The sequence below is a fragment of the Tiliqua scincoides genome, chromosome 11 (assembly GCF_035046505.1).
Source record: "Tiliqua scincoides isolate rTilSci1 chromosome 11, rTilSci1.hap2, whole genome shotgun sequence".
In the NCBI taxonomy this organism is placed as follows: Eukaryota; Metazoa; Chordata; class Lepidosauria; order Squamata; family Scincidae; genus Tiliqua; species Tiliqua scincoides.
The window spans coordinates 12592503-12615793 of NC_089831.1; the positions used below are offsets into that span (position 1 = coordinate 12592503).

The 23291-nt window shown below is 41.0% G+C and overlaps 1 protein-coding gene across 1 annotated transcript in view; it reads left to right on the forward strand.

Annotated features, from left to right (window-relative positions):
• Positions 1-2179: 2179 nt before the first annotated feature.
• The window catches only part of OGDH (oxoglutarate dehydrogenase), a 56707-nt gene continuing 35595 nt past the window's right edge, over positions 2180-23291 (forward strand). The window contains exons 1-3 of the mRNA XM_066639762.1: positions 2180-2282; positions 10044-10292; positions 21828-22016. Of these exons, the coding sequence (XP_066495859.1) occupies positions 10071-10292; positions 21828-22016 (411 nt within the window). The 5' untranslated portion in view covers positions 2180-2282; positions 10044-10070. The remainder of the gene's footprint in view (positions 2283-10043; positions 10293-21827; positions 22017-23291) is intronic.

Here is a 23291-nt window from a genome sequence, read left to right on the forward strand (position 1 = left end):
GTAGGTAGACCTGGCCTCCAAGTCTAGGTGGGAACCCAGACCCAGGTCTGCCTGCCCAGCAAATGTCCACAGAAGCAATACACTCAAGCAGGAGCCCAGGTCTACACAGCAGGTAAACCTGGGCTCTCCAGACACTGGATCCACCCCTGGTTCTAATGAGATTCAACTCTCAGAAAGCTGGGAGAATTCAGCTCAACCAGGTAAATTCAGTAAATTCAAATCTTCTGTACTTTGCTTTTTAAAAGTAATGAATATTGTAAAAAAAACTTGTGTTCCAATGACATGACTGTATTTGACTAGCATATCTTTCCTCTTGCTGTTATGTAAAGTAAATAAATTTTATTTTAATATGTATCAATGCATCAGCAATGTGTCATTAACAAATGTTATATAGGTGCTAGATAGGCGCTAGATAGGCATTATATAGGTGCTAGATAGGTGCTAGATAGGTGTTAAATAGACTATGTAGGCGTAGATAGGTGTTATATTGGCTCTATTTAGGCGTTAAATAGGTGTTACGTAGGTGCTAGATAGGCACTATGTAGGCGCTATATAGGTGTTAAATAGGCACTAGGTAGGCTATATAGTTACTGGACAGGCGCTAAATAGGTGTTATATAGGTGCTATATAGGTGTTAAATAGGTGTTAGATAGGCGATAGATAGGTGTTTGGTGCTAGATAGGCACTAAATAGGTGCTATATAGATGTTAAATAGGTTTTCTGTAGGTGTTAGATAGGCGCTACATAGGTACTAGAAAGGCGCTATATGTGTTAAATAGGAGTTAAATAGGCAGTAGATAGGCGCTACATAGGTGCTAGATAGGCGCTATGTAAGTATTAAATAGGAGTTAAATAGGTGCTAGATAGGCGCTAGATAGGTGCTAGATAGGCACTATATAGGTGCTAGGCATTATATAGGTGTTAGATAGGTGCTATATAGGTGCTAGATATGCATTATATAGGTGTTAGGTGCTAGATAGGTGCTCGATAGTTATTAAATAGGTGTTAAATAGGCAATAGATAGGCATATAGGTGTTAGGTGATAGATAGGAGCTATATAGGTGCTAGATAGGTACTAGATAGGTGTTAAATAGGCAATACATAGGCATCATATAGGTGTTAGATAGGTATTATGTAGGTGTTAGGTACTTGATAGGCGCTATATAGGTGTTAAATAGGTGTTAAATAGGCACTTTCAATACAAGTAAATACTACTTGCATCACAGTGATATGTTTTACTTTTGCAGGGTTGCAGGCCTGTGTATTGCACTGGTGTGTAAATGAAAGGATAAATTGCATGTTATTTCTATGTAGGCAATACATTTTACATGGCATGCAGAGATGCATTTATTCTATGCAAATTGTTACATTGCTTTACAGATAATGAATGCATCTTTCAAAAAAACCCCAAATTATTTTCTCTTCGTGAAATTTGGGGGGGTTTCGAGTATTTGCTGTTTCTCCAGACTTATCCTTTCATTTTGCCCACCAGTATAGATACCTGACATCATTGCCCCCCTTGAAAAAATAGTCTGTCAGTCCCCACCTGTAGAATCCTGGCTACGGGCCTCCCCTGGGGTACACCTGGTATAGGTACAGGTACAGGAACACCAGGTTGGGAACCACTGTCCTAGAGCATCTCCAGCAGGTGCCTGTTGAGCCTCTGCTTGAAGATCTCCAGGGTGGAAGAAGCCACCCCCTCCCTCAGCATTCTGTTCCACTGCCAAACCGCCCTGACTGCCAGGAATGTCTTCCTGAAACGAGCCTGGGTCTACTCCTGAGAAAGTAAATGCTCTTAACTCCTCGGAAGAGTAAGGAAGAGCCTAATACTATGCGTGTCTACACATAAGTAAGTCCCATTATAGTCAACAGAGCTTACTCCCAGGTACGTGTGGACAGGATTGCAGCCTGAGCGTCCCATCCTATGCATGTCTTCTCAGAAGTAAGTCCCATTGTAGTCAATGGGGCTTACTCCCAGGTAAGTGAGGAGAGGATTGCAGCCTGAGTTTTGCCTCTAGCCTTTTCTTAACTCTGTGTCTCCCTTTCGTCCTGGAGACCGGAAACCAGGGTGGAGCTTGTGAACCAGACAGAGAGCAGCTTCCGGTATAGCCTCACGTGACTCTGAGCTGGATGCTCGGGCGACGTGATGACGTCAGCGGTGCCGCTGATGGGGGCCGGGCTGCGTGATGACGTGACGGTGACGCGCAGGGCGGGGCGGGTGGTTGGCGCTGTCAAGCCCAGCTCAGGACGGCGAAGGGAGTAGAACGTTGCGGCGCTGCCAGGTAACGGCCGGAGCGGGGGGGGGGCTGTGAGTGGGTGTGGGGGCGGGCGGGGGCCTCGGCCAGGACAGAGCCTACTTGGCCGGGCGGGCGGCTGCGAGGTCCGGGCCGGAGTGTCCTTGGAGGGCAGAGGCCACGTGGAGGCGCCCGCGGCGAGCAGCCGGCCTGCCCCACTCGACTGCCGGGAAGGGACCGCAGAAGGGGCCGGTGGGCCTGGCCGGCCGGCTCGGCTCCCCCTGGCCAGTAAGGCAGTGGCAGGTCTCGCTCCAGGCTCCTCCCCAGGCAGGGAGCTGGGCGCACACACACGTGTGTACACACACACACACACACGTGCATATATGTATGCGTGTGCATAACATGTACACAGATGTACGTGTGTACACATATACATGCACATGTATGTGTGCACACGTGTATATACAGAAATGCGCATATATATATGCATTCATGTGTGTATGTGTACAAATGTACATGTGTATAATATGTACACAAATGTGCGTGTGTGTACAAACGTGTATATATATGTACATGTGTATCATATGTACACAAATACACATGTATATACAAATGCATGCATAAATGTGTACAGATATATATGTATGCACAAGTGTTTATGCACAAACACATGTTTACATGCATACATGTGTTTAATGTGTGCATGTGTACACAAGCATGTGTATGTATGCATACACATGTATAATATATACGCAGATGTGTGCGTACACAAGCACATGCATCTATGCATACACATGTATATGTACACACATGTATATACAAACATGTATATATGCATACATGTGTGTAATATGTACACACATGTGTGTACACATGCATATATGCATAAATGTGTATATGTACACATGTATATATGCACAAACACATGTATACATGCATACATGTGTATATGTACACATGCATATATGCATAGACATATATATGCACACACATGCATATGTGCATACATGTGTATAATATGTGTACAAATGTGTGTCTCTGTACACAGACACATGTGTACATGTGTATAACAGTGTTTCTATGGTCCCATCAGTGGTACTTGAGGTGCTGTCTGGTGGTACTCACAGGACTCCTGGACATCTGCCACCCAGCAGCAAGACTAGGAATGTGACACAACAAACAACAGTAGGAGGCTGCAAAGCATGCTTTTTTGCACTTGCAGAAGCCCTCCCATCCACCCTGAGCCTGTTACTAGTGTTGTTTGTCGCATCGCATCTGACATCCAACCCAGAAGTAACAGGCCATGATGCCATCACTTCCAGTGGTACTTTGAATAGGTGGACCCTCTGAAATGGTGCAGCAGAGGACAAACCTTGAGAAACTCTATGAAGATTTTCATTTCCTTTCATTTTGCCCGCAACTGTGGTGGGCATTTTCAAAGGATTAGAGGTGAGAACCACAGACTGTCCATCTCACCTCAGAGCAACTGACAGTAACTGTTCACTGATCTTGTTCAATGTGTGTTCCTTAAAGGACTGTGCACTTTCTTTCCACATCCCAGTTCTTTTCCTGTTCCAAATTCCTGGATCTGGGCATTTCTCAGGGTTGGTAACCAAGCACTGCTGATGCTCAAAGTCTTCTCCTTCATATTGTTACAGTGTTGAAATTGGTATTAAAGAAGAGCATTTTATTTGCTTTAAAGGAGTGGTTTTCAACTTTTTTCATGCTACGACCCCAGTACATAAAGTATGAGACTGGGGACCCATCATCAATTTCACCCTCCCAGGACCCTATCTGCCCACCCCAAGGCCATTATGAGGTCTTTCAAAGAATGCATGTGTGTAATGAGACTTATTATTGATAATGGGTACTTGAACTACTGAGGAGAAGTTGACATACATAGGTACAAAGGCTGAGCACCTAACTATTGACTTTGTGCTATGTGCCTAAAGAGGGGTCTCTGGCCACATAGACCAACTCCACCCAGCCCTGGTCATAGGAAGAGATTAGAGTAGGTTCTGGGGAGATGTCTGATGGAATGTTTTATTTGTTGTTGCGCTGTCAATGTGTGTAGTGCTTTAAAGAGTAAACTTCAAAAACACATCTGCTCATCTCAAGTAGCTTATTTCGAGTTCCACACAGGGGAAGGGGGAGAAGGGGAGGGGAAACGGTAAAAATATTTGGTTCAGTCACGCTTACTTAGGTTTAATTTCAGTAGGGGATGTGAATTTAGGGGAGTTGTGCCAAAGGTTTGTGGAAAAAGGAAGTTGCCTTGTAATGTTCTCTCTCCACCCTAGCCAAGGTCAGATGAGATTTCCTGCACTGAGCTACAAGTCAGCATGAGTTGAATGTGTGTGTGTGTTTAGAAAAAAAAAAAATTCAGGAACTAATTCTGAACTATTTGCTCCTCCTTGGGTCTGTGGTCTCAATTATTAATACAGAATTGTTGTTTCACATATAAAATGTGTACGGGAAGGGGTTTGCTTGTTCCCTTTCTGTCCATCCTGATTGGGTGGATAAATAGATGTTTTGTGCTTTAACTGACAGCCTTAAATACAGGGCTTCATTTGTTGTTGTTTCCTGCCCTCCTTGTGTATTTGTCAGTCAGTTTTATGATCCTGAATGGAAGCCTGCAAAATGACAATCTCTTCTTCCTGTCCTGGTATTAGCAGCCCACATCTGTCGGAGATTTCCCTAATGGTTCTTGTATAGTCAGAATCAGAGATGTCTTTCTCGTGCAAGCTTGTTGACCGAGCTGTCCTTTCAACCTGGGACTGAAGTAGCTTCACCAACTCTCTCTACACATTCTTTTGCTAGAGTGTATTTGAATATAGAGTGTGCCAAGACCTGTCACCACCCCTCACGCAAACAGGTTCCAAATTCCCAAGAACACATCCTGCTTATCTTGTCCAGCACCTTAAGTCGCAAAATGTTGCTGGTATAAATGCAAATCGTAGGTTATAGGCAGTATCTCTTGTGACAGTTTGTTGATATAGTTTTTAGGTTTATGGTGTACAGACCAGCCTATAACGAAGAGTGTTGTGTGGACTCTTGTCTAAAGCTGCAATCCTATACAAACATACTTGAATGCATTGGGATTTACCTCTGAATAACATGTAAGGAACTGAACTGTAAGAAAGCTTACCTGGAACAAGGAGTTCCAGAGGGGGTTGTAGCTCAGTGGGAGAGCACCTGCTTTGCATGCAGAAGGCATTTCCCAACATTTCCAGGTAGGATTGGGAAAGATCCCCTGTTTGAAACCTTGGAGAGCTGCTGCTAGTTCAGTATAGGTGCTTTGGACCAAAAGTCTGCAGAAGGTAACTTAATTATGATACTAAATAATGAGAGGCATAATCAAAGTATAATTGATCAGCCTACAAAGCATAAATTTGGTCTGTAAAGCACTGTTACATTACTCTCCTGATTGAAGTATTTTATAAGCATAAGGAGCTACAGATTCTTCCCTACAGTGGTCAGTTTGGGGGAGAAGAGAGACTGAGCCCTCCTTTCCTTATAAAGTGATACTGTGGTAAGAGATAGCTTGTGTTGAGAGTTTCCTTCCTTTGCCACCCATTTAGGGGAGAGAGTGATTTTCCCCTCTGTGCTTCATCCCACCTAATATAAATTTACTAATGTACCCACTAGTTGCTGTGTTTTAAGTTATGAGATTTTTATAAGAGGAACTTGCCTTTCCGTGGAGAGATCCCTCTCAAAATACCTTTCCATGCTAACCCAGAGTGCTTGTATCGTAAGGTGAAGAGGAAAAGTGCTATACTTCCTTTGCACTATACTTTCTGTCCATGCAGTATACTTTCTGTCCATCTGCATGTGGAACACATCCTGCTGGATTTGCTTAGGTGTTCAGAACTACATGACAGATTGAGTTTGTGCATCTGGAGCTAAAATTGTAAGTGTGAAAGTAAAATTGCAGCAGCAGACTTTATCTGTGTAAGATTGGTGCTGTAATTGATGTGCCAAACGTTAATTCCTCAGGGTACGCTAGTGTTTCTTACAGTGAATGCTGAAGTGTGAGCAGCATGTGTGCATATTGAAATACCCATGTGCCTCTGGGCGCCCCACCCAATAGAGTCTTTGTACCACATGTTCTATATTGAAATGTGTTTTCTGCAGGAAATTCTAGCATACCCACATCAGCTGTCATTGTGTAAAGCATAGAGCTATATTAACCCAATTAATTCTTATATCTTCTGGTAACTGAATGTAGAAGAAACAGAAAACAGGAAAGTGTATAATGTACTATTTCTTAAAAGTGAAACATGTGACCATGAGGCTGTCCGTAATAGTTTAAAATTTTTTCTAAGGGTTTTCCCCCTTCTCCTTTGTCAGCTGTTAGGATATTATTGATACTCAGATTATTTCTTCTGCCTTTTGCTACTTGGGGCAACCATACTAACAAGTCTTACTAATCCACTAATAATTCTTTATTTTCCTTTGTTTACTTGGTTGCTAGCTGCATTAGTAAAATTCCCAATTAATTGTTTCCACTTATGAGTTTTGACATCTTCCAGGACCTTTAAAAATGGTTGCTTTTATAAGTCAGTACTGACTATGTTACATTATCTATGTTGCAGGGTAATTGTTGAACCATTTCTTTTTAAAGTCACGTTGGCAATCAGAACTCCAGTTCAACCATTTTTAAATTGATGTGGGTAATAACTTTTAAAGCCAAGATGATATTTTAGAGATTTGTTGTTTTTCAGCTTTTGTAACCCTAACTAAAGGGAGCTTGATTGAAGCTTGAGGTGCTCATCAGTTGGCTAGCTGTGTTTTGGTCATAGTCAAATATTGTCAAACATTTCATGAGGTCCAGAACACAACTGTGTAAGTGGCAGCCTCTCTCTGTTTTTGCTCTGAGCATCATCTGCTAATAATAGCAGAAGTGATGCCCTTTGCTCTCCAAGTCTGCTCACACACTCCTTCACTTAGGAATGATCCAAGTGTTGAGGAGGAAGCAGCAAGCATGCACAGCAGACACCACTGTGCTACAGACTACAAGTGCCCGTGAAGTCAGTTGCATGTGAGGTGGGGAAGAGAGGCCCCCTTGCAATTTGGTATGCCTTGCAGTACTTGTGGCAGGGCCTGGATTTGGAGCCTAGAATTAAAAATAATAATAGGTTGCTGTGTTGGTCTGTTAGACATAGGCAGACATGTTGGTGCATTAACAAGTAAAAAAATATATAATTATTTGGTAAAGCGTAGGCAAATTCCCTGGTGCAGAAGAACAGGGTGACTGATGCCTTTCATTATAACCCCACCATGAGCACTGGTGAAGCATGTATCATGATTTTGTTTAAATTTTCTTTATCCTTTGCTAATTATGTTCCTTTAACTCAGTTCACATTCGTTGCCCTCCTTAATTAACAAAGTCTAAACAAATAGTTCTATGAAGTAAAGTGCAAGAAGAAAGATTTGACAGTTCTTCAGTTGCTAGGCTGAATATAATTATGAGTATAATTTCTTTGGATTAATTACACACGCAAAATGGACTTTAAGAAGAAACAAATGCTGTGCTAATGCAACTTGCCAGTGTTTGCAAAATAGGAAAGGGATCATGAGTAATGTCTCCAAGACTGATTTATGTAACTGTACTTACTTTCTTTTATATCTCTCAGTAGCAGAATAGCATGTTGCTTTCATCAGCTTTTCGTGAAATTAGGTTGGAAATCATGACTTACAGCATTAGGATCCAGAATTCCATAGCCTATGATATTACAGGAAGTGGGGATTTTATATTTTTCTCTCTAAATTACCAGTGGCATTGTTGCTTTTCCAGAATCTTATATTAGCAGAACTTATGACTTCACAGCCGCAGGTTTTTCTGGTTGTACAAACTGGAGTCCACAAACTGTGCTGTTCCATACTATTCAAGCAAGGTCACTGAGCAGAATAGCTCATTTCATGATGAAATTCTTTAAATCGATTTGCGTTGTGTGGCAAACTCTTAAATGCTGTCTGCTTTGTGAAAACTATTAGCATTACTCCAAGCAAGCTGAGAGCAGGCTTAAAGAGCAAAATTTCAAAAGTAAGCTACTTGCCTTTAACTGATTTGTAGAAAAGTAGATTTTTGACAGGAGTGTCTGAGGTTTTAAAAATGATTGGCTATCATGCGTTTCTGACTACTGTACTGCAAGCCTCCATTTTCCTTAGCACTCTCCAAGTCAAAAAGCAGTTTGATAAAACTTTCTGCTATACTTGGTTTCTCATAGTAATAATAGGTTTGTCCAAACTGGGATATTTTTTTTATTGGTACAAGTAGGGAACAGTAGAATTCATGTAATTGAGTTCCTTTAGGAACATTTGGATTGGTATGGGGAAGACAGCAGGTTGTGGAAACAAAACACAGCTGCTAACATGGTCTTGTAACAGCTCCATGGTATATTGTTCGTTTTGCATAAAGATGGTCTCCTACTTTAATACTCTTTCAACTGGAGTTGCTAGGACTGGAAACAGGGTTGGGGAAAGACTTCCACCCAGAATGTTGCAATTAAGAATCTCAGACAGTGAGACTTGGTGGTACTCGGCTAGATAGACCAATGCATCTGATTCAGTAAGACATCTCCTTGTTTTCCGAGAGGCACATGGTCAGCCATAATTGGAAAATAGATGCTGAGCCTTATAGTCTCTTAGTTTGAACCTGCTTTTACTTTAACAAACATCAATTAGTGACCTGTCATTATGTGGGACTGCCACTGAAGATGGTTCCAAAGCTGCAATTAGTGCAGAATGCAGCAGCGTGGGTGGTTACTGGAGCGATTTGAGTTGGTTGAAACACTGCTTCTGCATTGGCACTGGATGCCCATTCATTTCTGGGACCAATTCAGGGTGCTGGTATTGACCTTTAAACCCCTTCGTGGTTTGGGTCCAGGTTATCTGAGGGACCCCCTTCTCCCATACATTCCGGCCCAATCTCTAAGACCATCTGATGGGGCCCTCCTTCAAGTGTCACCTTTATCCCAAGTTAGAAGGATGGCAACATGAAAGTGAGGTTTCTCTATAATGGTGCCACAATTATGGAATTTCCTACTGGGGGAACTGGGAACTACCCCCTCCCTCATGGCTTTTCGGCAAGGGCTCAGAACTTTTCTTTTTCATCTTGCATTTGTGATATGTCATTTGTCTGCCCCCATGCCTCTGTAGCAGTGCTTTGGCTGTATTAGTTGCTCCCCCCAGTTTCATTGTCCTTAATATGGGTTTAATTGTTTATATCTTTATTCTGAAATTGTAAGCTGCCTTGGGCATGTGCTCCATCATAGGAAAGGCGGGGTATTAAATATAAATAAATAAATGAGTTTAAATCTAATAGGAAGCCGAGGTTTGTTCAAAAGCAGAAGCTTTCCACTGGAGCATAAGGGATGAGAAGCTGGGTTGGTTGGGTTGGAGTATGCGAGCTAGACAGGAGTGACAGACTCATTCGGTATCATTTAAACCATGATGCGGAGAATTGCTTGCTCCAGTCCATCTGTCCATTATAATTCCTAACTATCTTAATGAGTTTTCTTGCTTCCTTTATGACAAATTGATCTAATGTATCACTTATCAGTCACAGTTCCAACACAAGCTTAAAATAATTGAAATATTGGATTTAAGTGTGCTTAATTGTAGCCATCATTCCTCTTTTTCCAGCAAAAAGCTTTGACTTGCTCCACTTTATTGCTGGTGTGTTAATGGTGTGTTTAGGTTGTTATAGTAATCTAGTATAGCTGTGGAAACAAGCAAACTTAAACTCTTTTGGAACATTTGCATGTTTTCCTGTAATGGCTAAATTGTCCTTCATTCCTTTCCCAACAGGAATCTGTCTGTGGCTGCAGAACAAAGATGTTTCACTTAAGGACTTGTGCAACAAAATTGAGGCCGTTGACGGCCTCACAGACTGTTAAGACTGTTTCTCAGAACAAGGCAGCAGCACCAAGGACGTTTCAACAAATCAGGTGCTATAGTGCACCTGTTGCTGCTGAACCATTTTTGAGTGGGACTAGTTCAAACTATGTGGAGGAAATGTACTATGCTTGGTTGGAAAACCCCAAGAGTGTACATAAGGTAAGGAGCAGCCTCCCTAGGATAATGCCCTAGGATAATGCCTGATAATGTTGTGACTTCAGGTAAGTTCCGGTCCTCAGCGCAGAAACTCCAGCTTGAAGACCCTAGGATCCTTATAAATCCATTCCATTTTCAGTTGGGCGAAAACTGCGTTGGCTGACAAAGGACAACATTAGCAAGATGGTTCACCTGGAATAAATGTGACAAGTTTATGGCTGCCTTCCCCTGAGGAATGATCTTCCGGACTCCAGCACAGATACAGAAGAGGATGAGCGCTTACTTTGGGTGTCCACTGAGGAGTTATTGAGCCTCCATTGTGTTCCTTTGAAGTGGTTGAGAATGGATCTGTTTCTGCATGGAAGAGGGGCATTAAGCTATCTTTTGTCATTGTATCACATTGAAGGATCAGTATTAAGTCAAGTATTAACATTATGTCATATTTTTGGCTTACCACAGTGAGCAGTGTTCTGTGTTCCTAGTCATTTCTTAAACAACTTTGTTACTTTCTGCTGATAAGAATATCATTGTGCTCTCAATTCCATTGAAGTCATTATAGCCTGCTTAGCAGTTAAGGGACTGAGCTGGGAATCCAGACTTCCCTGATTGAGGCTTCAATCCCATGCACGCTTTCCTGAGAGTAAATTCAGTGCCACTGAAGACAATGGGGCTTACTTCTGACTAGGCAAGCATAGGATTGTGCTCTCAGACCCCTGATTCAGATCTAATATGTATGAAACACTTTCATACTCAAAGTATTATACAAATTATGAGTGTTTATAACATATTAAATAATTTTAGAGTGTTACCCTAATTATTATGATGATGAAATACTTATATATTGATTTTCAACAGGGGTGGCTCAAAATGCGGTTTGCATAGTAAAATAAATCAATAACATGAGAGGAAGTACATATGGGTCATTCAAAAGTACTTTGGTTGTAGTATGTAGTGGATATTAGAGGTGCTAATACTGAATGGAAAGTATTGACTGCTTTCCAGGCTGGCCCTGTGCAGAACTTACTGTCACACACCCTTTTCTGACCATACGTTTAACAGAATCTAGCATGCTGCATAGTTGGTATATTCAAATTACCATGTACAAAAATGGTGATCAATAGTGCCCAGTTACAAATATGAGATTTAGCATTTTGATTTCATTTACTTTAAGGAGTATAGGTTTCTTCCTAGCCACCCACCTTATACTCACAACAACCCTGTGAGAAATAGTGACTGGTCTAAAGTTAGGCAGGATTTGTGCCTCAGTCTCCCCAGTCTTAATTGGAGAACCTAATCACCATATTACTTGGATTCATTTATTGCTGATCTTGCTTTTCTGGCTATCAGTTTACCGCACAAGCATTTTCCACCCTAGCTTCTGTAGAGTTTGTTTCCTCCTTGTGTGGGGGAGAAATTTTGTACTGGACGTTTGAGGCCTGTCTGACAAACATGTCAACAAGAAAGGTCGTCTTTGACACAGGGTCTGATTTGCTATAGCAAAATCAACATGCTGGCTTACTTTTGAGCTGCCGTGAGTTCACAGATCCATGAGAGTTGCAACACTGTGCAGGATGTCAAAACTTTTCTCAGCAAGTCACCTCAGTCTTTAGATAAAGCAAAATTGAAAGCCAATTTGGCTGCGTTTGAAGGTCAGAGAACATTGGCAGTATTAAGCAATTCCACTGCTGGCTTGCTACTAGGGTAGGTCAGAGTTACCAAAGCAATGACACAGCGTTGCTGGGAAAAAATGAAGGCTTGGCATAAGGCCAAGGTGGAGGTGAATCAGGGACAAGACATTTAAACAGCTTAAATGGTATATGGGACTGAAGTGGTTAGATAGTGCAGGGAGCTTGAAAGTGGCCTGGAACAAGCCAAGCTGCAGCTCTAACTTAGACTTGACTTGAACGTCCAGTTAAAACGCTCTTAGACTTCAATATTGCACTTTGACTTCTGGTACTGGAACCCTGTAAACACAGGAAGTTGAGGCAGCATCACACATAATGATTGCTCTGGGAAAGCCTGCTGTTTTTGTAAACATGCAAAGCGTGGAAGTAATACATAGGTGCAGACATGTTTTGAAGATTTCTATCTGGGTCAACCTGGGTTTCCCAAACATAAAACCATAGTTATTTAACATAAGTGCATGCACATGTTTTGCTGTAGGGTTTTCCACTGTGGTCATGGTGCACAGAACGGCTCTTAATGGCATACCTAGTTTAAATCTTTGAGCAAAATAAATGCATGTGGTTCTTAAAAGCTGCTGCTGCAGATTTAACAGGATCACCCCACCTTATGGGAATTAATTTGTTGAAAGGGATTTTCTTTGGGCCCCAGAAAAAGGCACCTCACCAAAACAATTCTGTGCCTTGATTGCATTGACTGCCTCTTCTTGTGTCTTTCAGCTTTGCCGCACTCCAAAACTTCTATAGATTTCTGTTATTTGTGTCTCTGATACTTTTCATCTTTTGCAATCTCTGTTTTTGGTTTTGGTAGCCTTGGTGTGCTCTTTACCAGTTCACCACCTCTATTGTTAGTTCTTTCAGATCACTCAGTAAAGGACAAATAAGCATTTATATAGTATGCATCTTAAAATGTTCAGAGTGCTTTACATATGCTGTCTCATCGTTACAACCCTATCAGTGGGTTTATCCCATATTGCAGATATGGGGAGAGGGAAAGAGATAATGTCTTGCTTACCTTGCAGTAAGTGTATTGCGATGGGCAGAATGTCAGATTTTGACTGAGGAAATGTAAATTCAAATCTCTAGTTAGCCATGACTTGCTAAGTGACTAGCCCAAAGTCTATCTAGAAACATTACTTTAAGCACATAACTGAATCTTTTTTTCCCCTGTTCGGTTAATAGCAACCCCAATATCTCAGCTTCTACCCTCACTCTAGATTGAGTGAGCCCTCATCTCATGCTTAAAGTAACATTACTTAAATTTAGTTACATTCGGCTGATTCTCTGCCTATTTTTCTTTGAAGGGTAGTTGCAAGGATTCTACAGAATCGCCTCAAGAAAATATGGGAAATATGATAATTCACAGTGTTTCTGAGAGGATCACAAACTTTTAAGCTGTAAAAACTTTGTCTACAAGGTTGTTACACTTTGATGTCAAATCAGTGTACTGTTGAAAGCAGTTTTAGAGAGGAAACTTTAAGATAGAAGATAAAACAGCCACAGTTTTGCACGTCACTGATAGCCATTGTTCATAGTCCAGAGTCTGAAGTACATGTGTACTTAGTTCGCAGATTCTTTCTCCAACACATTTGGGAGGCTTTGAATTTACAAACATTGCTAGCAACCTTTTCCCAAAGTACTGTTTACTATGAGTCAGGGTGGATTTGTTTTTGCCATAAAAAAAACATAGCAAATGCCAAGTATACTTTTTTTATATGGGAATGAATCTTAATTTTAAGTAGGGGTGCTTTTGTTTGTTAAAAATGCATAAAACAAAACACCGCATTTTGGTGTTTAAAATATTTTCCAGAAATTAAAATGGATTACATTTGCAGTTAGAAATAATGCTGTGGCTGCATCTGCTAAGCTATATCACCCACCAAATACATTTTTAAAGTGATTATAATTTATAAATGTGCCCTCGGAATAGAAACATGTAACATCACAATTTGCTATTTCAATCTAGAAGTTTTGGGAAAAATATCACAAAAAAAAACGCACCCCTAATTATAAGTATTTGACACAACATGATTGCTGCCTGCTAAGCCTTTCAGTGCAAGAAGTTGGTCAAACAATGGCTCACAAAATTAGCAGAACTTTCCTGTTGCGGAGTAAGTGAAGTAGGAAAGAGCTTTGTCTCCTTTGGCCACTGTGACATAAGACACTTTGTGGATAACTTAGAACAAGTGAAGTTGGAGTCTTAATGAGTAAACTTTGCATGTTTGTTTGAAGTGAGAAACTGAGTATATCGACTGCCGGTACGGATGATAAGTTAACTGTATTGTGGGATTTAGTTGCTGTGAAAGACTGGTGGAACTTGCTCTTATGTGAAGTACAGGTGTGGTGAGGCTGCTGTGTGAGTCATCATATAACTGTCAAAGTCCACTGGAGGCTTTCCAAGCAGAAAAGAGGATACGTGTACCTTTGACTATCCCTTCCACTGAACAGAAATGCCTTTGCTGAGCACATGCTACTGAGTTGCTGTCTATCCATGCTGCTTTGACTTTATTTGGCAAATGCATAGTAACCTTGTGACTTGCTATAAAAAGGTGTGTGCTCTTCCTTGCGTCTTTCATTTATCGCAGGGTGTGCAAGAGCCAGCTCTACTAAAGAGATTGTTGGATGTTTTTAAAGAGCTCTGTTAATCAGATGGAGCTATCTTTTTGTTCATAAACGCTAGGAAACATTTAATGAAAACTTCCCCCTTTCTTCTTTCGCAAGCCTTAGCACTACTAGTTGAAGTACCTTTCCTATTGGAAAGAAAGTTTGACAGATTGTGGCTAAAATACTCTGGAGTTCCCTGGTCTGAATCTCTTATCGATGCCCTGAATTCTCACTAGTTGGTCTTAAGCAAGCCCCTCCCTCCCTCCAACTGCAATATGGAGATAGTACTTAATTTTACAATTGTAAGGACAACATCAGAATAAGTATAAAGCACCTGCATATTCAGAAAGCACTGTATGTGTTTAGTAAGTACTGAACTAGAAATGAGATCTTAGTTTCAGTTATTTTAGTTCAGTTTATTGACTGGTGAGAAGGTTTTAGCCACTTATGGCAACAAACTACTAGGATGGAAAAGGATCACAGAACATATGTGCTGATAGTCAGCTTCAGTGTTTTAATTACATGGCCAAATTACATGTCATGGCCATATGTGAAAGAACTTAGTTGTACCCCCACTGCTACCAGCTCAGGCTTTCCCAAATCTCTCAAAAGGCTGCTTGGACAAAGCTCGTTAAGGTCTTTCCTAAGGTCACCTTTTAATAAAACTTATGAAAAGAGGGAAATTATTGCCCTTATTTATTTATTTCAATTTATAAGAATATTTTTATACTATAAAAAGTGAGTGATAGGGAAACAAAACACTAAACTCCCAATTACACTTCCAGTGTCTGTTCTAGTGGCTGTCTGCTGGTATTCTTTTGCATCTTTTTAGATTGTGAGCCCTTTTGGGACAGGGAGCCATTTAGTTATTTGATTTTTCTCTGTAAACCGCTTTGTGAACTTTTAGTTGTAAAGCGGTATATAAATACTGTTAATAATAATAATAATTACCACAACTAAATTGGCAGAACAAAATTACCTTTGCAAAACATCACAATTAAAACACATAAATATCAAGTGGTTGTACAATACAACTCTTCAAATTCATACAGTCAATACAATACAGCCATAAAAAGATTTATAAAATGATTGGTAAAAGACAAGCTTTATCCCCAAATTAAAACCCTATAGCTAAACATTTATGTCAATGTCTTACAAGATTCCAGAAGAACACTCTGCCAACTAGTATAAAGTGTTCTGTAGAATGGTATGGCCCAAATTATCTATGCATTTTAGACTTATGTGGAATTCCCATCACTTTTAAACTAATTTGCTTTAGATAAAGTAACTTTTTATAAAGTAGTTCCCCCCCCCCCAAATGTGAATTGTCCTTTCCCCAAGGGTCTTGCATTTGGAAAGATGAATGACTTGGGCGAATAAGAGACCTGGTTAAATCAAAATGGCATTGTAAAAATAACATCCTTTGAAAAGAAATGGAAAAAGACCTTGATCCCAAATGTGGTGGTGGTGGTAGTAGCCATAGAGCTCTGCCTGGGAGATCAAGTAGCTGTTAGCTCACGGTTTTGGAAAGAGTGCTCCTCTTCCAGGGCAAACCAGTGCAAAACTGAACTGGGCTTGTTGGAGGGCACAGTTCAGTCTGAAGTATGATGGAGTTCAAGATGTTCCAAAGTAGTGTCAGAAATTCCAAAGTTCAGGACATTCCTAAGTAGTTTCAGATATGTTTGACGTTAACCTTTCGCAAAGGATAATACCTGCAATAAAGGTGACGTAGATTTTAGTGTATAATATTTAACAAAGGCAATTAAAAGTTCAAGCCTGGACTCGAAAACAAAAGAATTTCCATGCAATCAGGTGAGCATATGGCCTGTTTCTTCTTTAAACAATGTCCCTTCCTGCTAGATGGCAAACTTGTAAACTGAAGCACATCTCCAAAGCAGGTGGATATGGCAATGGACCTGTTGCTTAAAAGAACAGTAGTAAAAACCTACTGCTGTGCTAGTTCAGGCCACTGACACAAATCTAAGCAGCTCTTTAACTCCCATTCATAGCATATAATCTGTTGGAAAACATCAGTACAATGGCCAGCCTCTGTGACTTTCTGCTAACCCTAAATGGCAGTGTGCATTGACCCTGAGATGTGCGACATGATTCCCCTGCGTCATTCTCCTTCACCCTATATGCCTGGAGTTGAACTGGTGATAACCGGTGCATTGTGTATTGTTTGGCTTCCATTGCTGTGGAAATGTGACACCAAGGGCAGAACTTGACAAACACTGGATTCTTGTTATCTGCCATTGTCTAAAGCAGGGGAGGGGGGCATTGGCAAGGGGGAACCAGTGTATGGAAAGATTTAACTACACTCACTACTTTTTCATTGTAACCTCAGGTGGGAGTGGGAGTAAATTGCAGCAGTAGGTGGAGGAAGAGTTAATAAATCTGCAATAAAAATATTTGACACAGCAGTTGATGTTACTACTAGTACAGCACTACAACTGGTTCTTATTCTGCTATTTTAAATGTTGTTAATATTGGGGAGAAGCAAACACACCTCCCCAACTTGAATATTAAGCCTGTAAAGCAGTGTTTCCCAAACTGTGGGTCAGGACCCACCAGTGAGTCACTAGCCAGTTTATGGAGGATTGTGAAAAGTTTTTGAAACATTAAAAAAAAAAAAAAGCTTTACAATCACCCTTGCCCAGTTTGCAGAAGAAAATTGCAACAGTGGGCAATTCAGATGAAGAGACTGCTCTCATGGCTGGAATGCTGACTTGTGGTATGAGGTCCATCTACAGACCCCCAAATTAAAATGTCACATTTTCCCATTTTCTCTAGTAATTGGCACGTAGATCACATTTGAAACTAGTTTCAGCCTTTTATCTGGCCTGGAAGTCCCTAACTGCACATCTTGCTCTCCAGTTCATCCTTCTGGGTACCCTAGGATGAATGTAAAGGTTTGGGGAAACAGTCCTTGAACTCCATTTCTAGGGAGAGTCTAGCAAATGTCTATACACACATACTGTATGTAAGGTCACTAGCAGCCTCAGGTGCCCAGAACCCCAATTATTTTTATTAATAAATAAAGATATTTCTTTCTAGATCACTTTTTGGGTCAGTTAAAGCTCTGTGGGTTGCAGTGGACTGTCATTTTTAAAAGTGGGTCCAGGTGCTTTGGGAAGCACTGCTCTAAAGCAAGTAAAAACTAGGGGTTTTTAGGCCAAAGCTACAGACATTACAGTTGAAGCAAGGCCAGCACTGGAAGCAGCAAATCTCTTTCTGCCCCCCAAATGTCCTTACAAAATTTCTCCCTCTTCCCAAACTCTTCTCTTGTTGCCACCAGGGGGAGGGGAAATTACAATATGGTGATGTCATGTTTCCCTTTATTAAAAAAAGGGAGAGAGAAGGCGATGGCAAAGGGTCACTGCTTTACCAGTGACTAAAGTGCAGAGCCCTAGCCTTGAGAAAGGCCTAAGGCAGGGCTGCTCACACTTTTTTGGCTCGAGAGCTACTTTGAAACCCACCAAGGCCCGGAGATCTACCAGAGTTTTTTTTACAATGTTCGCGCTATCATAACATATAACATTTATGTGTACAATGTATGTTGGTGTACCTTGAGCCCCACTGAGTATAACAGGACTTACTCCTGAGTAGACATGCCTAGGAATAGGCTGTGAGGCTGCAATCCTAGCCACACTTACCTGGGAGTAAGCCCCATTGAGTACAATGGGCCTTACTCCCGGCGTTTCCTCCCAGAGGCACCTGAAGGGGGGGGGTCGGCACTCCGCGATCTACTCATTTTGCCTCGCGATCTACCGGTAGATCGCGATCCACCTATTGAGCACCCCTGGCCTAAGGGTTTAAGCCCCTGTCTGAACACAGATTGTGGCTTTTGATACAAGACGTAGCACTTTCCTTAAGACGTTGCTGGATGATTGTTTTATCCGATCACATATGCAGTTGTGGCCTGGTGTGCTGTATCTGAACATCTTCCCTCAAGTGCTTCTCATATAGGTAAAAGCAGTAAAATATACTTGCTTGAAGAATTCAGGGTATACTTGTAACCTACGAATTGGAGGGACCATGTGGATTATGGTTTTGAGTGTCATGGGCACCTGTTAGACAATGCCTGGGACATCACTCATGATGCATTTTTATAAAATACTGTGACCACCTTAAAGTCTTTAAACTTGCTTTTATTCAGAAAATGAGCATTCTTGTGCTGTACACAAACACAAGAATGTTGTATATAAAAAATGGTGGATATACACCCATTGATTCCAGTAATTCCTCTCATCTTGTGATTCTCTCTCTGTCCTTTCTCAGCAGTTCTTCTACTGATTTTTTTTTTTGAACATCATGCCCTGGCAGGGGCAACCAGGCTGGGTTACAAAAATATTTTGTAATATTTTGTTGTCATATAAAATAATGAAGCAGTATTTAGCTGGATCATAAAAAGATACATATCTGAAATTTGAATGTCAGATGTTAAAAGTAGACAGCCTTATAAGCAGAAGGCTAGTTGAGACAAAGATGCCTTTACACTTTGCTTAAAAACCATGAGGGAGAGATCCATCCCTACTTTCTAGATTAGAGTTCCAAATTCAGGTGCTGCCATCTTCTTTGAAACCTGGATACTGCTCCCTATTGGAGAATATTAACAGTTAAGTAAACCACGTTAAATGTCTTCAACAAGAACTGTGGAAGGGTGTGGTTCATAGAAGCTTTTAGCTACATCTGTGCCATACAGGTGTGTGTGGGTGTGTGTTTGTGTATGTGTGTTTTCAGATTTTCTGATGAGTTAGTCAATCAGCTTTTCCTTGTAGCTTTGGAAAATCTGGCAGCAGCCGGAGAATGAAGACATATTTTCAGTCTCCTTAGGTGAGTCACTTGAAACTGCCCTGCCCTAGTACAAGTATTTCCTTGAGACAATTAAAATTCATTTTGCTGACAAAATAATAGGATCGGCTCAGACCTTCTCTGCCCTGAAAACTATTGACTAACTGCACAGGGCCTTTTGACCAAATGTCAGGTCACCTTAAATTTAGGTCACTTCATGAAAGTTTGCCTTCTGAGCCAAGTAAGGAAAATGTCAGGGAGGTAATAGAGAAGCCTGTTGGAGGATTTCTAGTAGTCTTTGCCCTCTAGTTCAAGAGCATCCTGAATCAGTGCTACATATAAAATATCCCATTGATAATAATGGAAAAATGTATGTCAGAATGAGAATATAAAGATTTTGTTCTGGCCTTTTGAGCATTCACTACTCTGATACCGGGCTGGGGGGCAGGATGTGTATTTTCCAAAATTATTTGTGTGTGGTTTATTTTTTTATGTGTATAGTTAACCTTGCAAGAGCTAACTTTAGATTAGTCCAAACTATGAGCATGGCCAATGATGTATGTTTAAGATACTTATTTGGTCCCATCAAAGAAACGTTTGATCTTTTTCCTTTAAGCAACATTTTTCTGTCCAGCTAGTTGTTAAGGACTGTTATGAAGTGTGTGTGTGTGTGTGTGTGTGTGTGTGTGTGTCAGAGAGAGAGATGTATCTTTCTTATTGGTTCTTCATGGGGAGTCCTTAAGGCAGCTCCCAAATATCCATTGAAACAGTATACAGTCCATGAAACAATGCTATTGGATAAAGAGCTAATCTAAAATTCTAAAGCCATATCAAAGAAAGAATGAACCCAGACCAAAGATGCAGCAAATCAAAATGGCTTTGACAGCATGTTAAAAAAAAAAAAGTAAAGAAGGAGTTGATCAGGTCTTCCAAGGTTAGGAGTTTAGCAATTGAAAAAACATATCCTGCATCCTGGCCAACCAGACTCCCAAGGCATTCAGCAATATTCCCCTTGTTTTCAAAGGAGGTTTGCTGTGTGGTGAGGGGTGTGCGGGCAGCTGCTTACCAAAACCTCTTTTGGTTATGCAGAGCTGGTCATGTGGGCATTTTGTTTCCAAGCCTTTGTTACTGCGTGTCTTGACTTGAGCTCTTCTGCAGTCTTGTGACTTACTGTTTCATGCCGGAAATAGCTTCAGTAGAACCTGACCAGGATTAGTACTACTACGGTATGAAGCAGACTTGAATGCACACGATGCTTTTGCCAAGGAAGAATATGCTGTCTTGTGGGGCTGGATACATGGTCTTGTTCAAGTGCTTCTTGTCTCTCCAAATGACTTAATAGTGTGGCCAGTTTTTCTGATAAACTTTTATTCCTGTCATTTGTATAGCACTTTTTAGTGTTTAAAGCGCTTTTCATACATCATTGTGTCATACTTAATGACAGTTTGAAAGTTGGGCCAGTATTATTATCCCCATATGATTAGCTAAGTGTGTAAAAAGTGACTGCGTAATTCATAGCAGAAACTCTGTTTGAACTTCGGAATTTCTGATTCCTAGCTCATTCTTTTAGTCGCTATGCTGTACCAGTTTTAAACACCCTGTAAAGGCTACTGCATGTTGATTGTATGTGTGCCTTTGGTGAGAGACTCCTAATAACACCATGTGCGGTGGCCATTGTTGGCCTTTTTCTGGCTTGGGTGGGTTCTCTGGAATATTAATAATGGGGAGTAGTGTGTAGGTCACTAATTCACTGAGATACATGGGTGGAGTTGAGAATAAGTGCCTTGTGACTTTTTGGTCACTGGAATGGTAGTTGCAAATTACTTGAAGGCAAGTAATCGCAAACTGTCTGGGACCGTGCCGTAGTTTCTGAAGTGGCAGCCATTGGGACAAGGTTAAAGGCAAGTTACCGAACTGAAAATGTCCTGCCCTTGTTTCCTATCTGCTGCTGTTACTCACAGACAGTTGATGGCTTTGTTCTTGATTCCACATCCTTTGCTAGGAAGACACTGTTTAAACATTTTGTTAGGTGAAAAATAATCAGAAGTCAGGCTTGGAAAATCAAAAATACCTGCTCAAGACTGAGAAACTTGGTGTCAAGCCTCTTACTCCCCAGTCCTCTTTAAAGTTTACATGAGGTTCAAACTGTGTGTTGTGGAAGATCTGTGACTGAATTGCCTGATTTTTTTTATTTTGTTTTAAGGCAATTATAGGAGTCTCAGAATTTGATCAGCATTTCCTCATCACTTTCCAATATCGAAATCTCTACCCAAGCTACTGTTAGCCTCACTGTATGGAGAAAAGAAAATACTGAAATGAGCTTACTCTACATTTGGATGATCTCTTAGCGTTATATAATAAGCAAAGTTAATTGTTGTGATGGAAAAAGACATCAAGCTACATTTGACAGAGTTGAAGAAGAGAAATTGAGTTCTCTTTTTTTAATTTTTTTTTTTAGTCATGGGACATATTCTTTCGCAATGCCAATGCTGGAGCTGCTCCAGGTACTGCTTACCAAAGCCCCCCTCCTTTAAGCACCAGCCTGTTGACGCTGACACATACACAGTCTCTGGTCCAAGCACAGCCAAATGTAGATAAACTGGTGGAAGATCATCTCGCAGTCCAGTCTCTTATCAGGGCATATCAGGTAAGGCTTTATTTGTCTGAGGTGTGTGTGTGAGTAAAGGCATAGCATTAATTTTGCTAGCCCCAAGTCTAGTGAAAGACTCTGTTTCCCACCTGAATCAGCAGCTCTAACAAATCTATTTGATATAGCAAGAGAGGTTCTGCCAACTTGAAGCATCTAGTGCAGTGGTTCCCAAACTTTAGCACTGGGACCACTTTTTAAAACACTGTATCGGGACCCTCCCAGCCTTACAAGAGGTTTATTGGATTGGAGCCATTCTGGTGACCTTGCTTTCCCCATTGCCTGGCCTTCAGTAAGATCCAAGCCTCGGTCACCTACTCATGAGTAAATTCACATGTTTGGCTTAGTTTCACTTTCCTTAGGACTTGATTCATATTCCTTGAGAGCTTGGAGGGGGGAGACTTCCTTCTCAAGAGTTTGTTGGGGCTTGCATCCATCAAATCGTCACCTCCTAGACCTGCCCTTCAAAGTGGACCGAGGCACAGTCATCTATACATGAGAAAACATACACACGCTGCTCTGTTTCAGCTTCCATAGGGCTCAGTACGTTTTCCTTGTTAGCTATTAGCTTGTCAGTTTTGCAACCCACTAAAAACCAGGTCATGACCCACTGGTGGGCCCCAACCCATAGTTTGGGAACCACTGATCTAGTGTATATGTCCAAAACTGAAAGTAGATCTTGACTTGCTAAAGTCTGCTGCAGTCCTCATAAACCTGACTATTTAAGAATCCATTTGAATAAGTGTCAGAACACAGTATTCAGCCATTAAAATAGGCTTAGCCCTTTTTGATCATAAAAAGGATTTAACAAGCTGCAGTTGCAACTGAAACTTTTGTTTGAGAGCTGCAGAAATGTTCCTCTGTTTAGTCCTGTCTTCATCAGTGATCACATCAGCTTCAATGAGACTCTGAAACAAAACAACCTTTTTTTATCCCTTTCTGAAAATGGGCTTCTTGCAGACTGTGCTGACTGAACAAAGAGGCACCATTTTCAGTGGTGGTTTTCCTTAGCAGAGGGAGAGCAACTGTTCCTGTTCATTTCAGCATAGTTTCCCTCTCTGTGGCTGGTGTCTTCCTTCTTTTTCAAATGACGAGCCCTTTGTGTGCAGGGAACCATTTACTCATTCAACTTTTTTGTTACTGTTTATAAATGTTTAGATCTACTGTATATGATATGATACAGGAGTCTGAAAATTTAATGGGACAATAAACATGTTAACCTTTAAGGTGCCACAGGACACCGTTTTGGCTACAACATGGTGACTGCACTGAAAT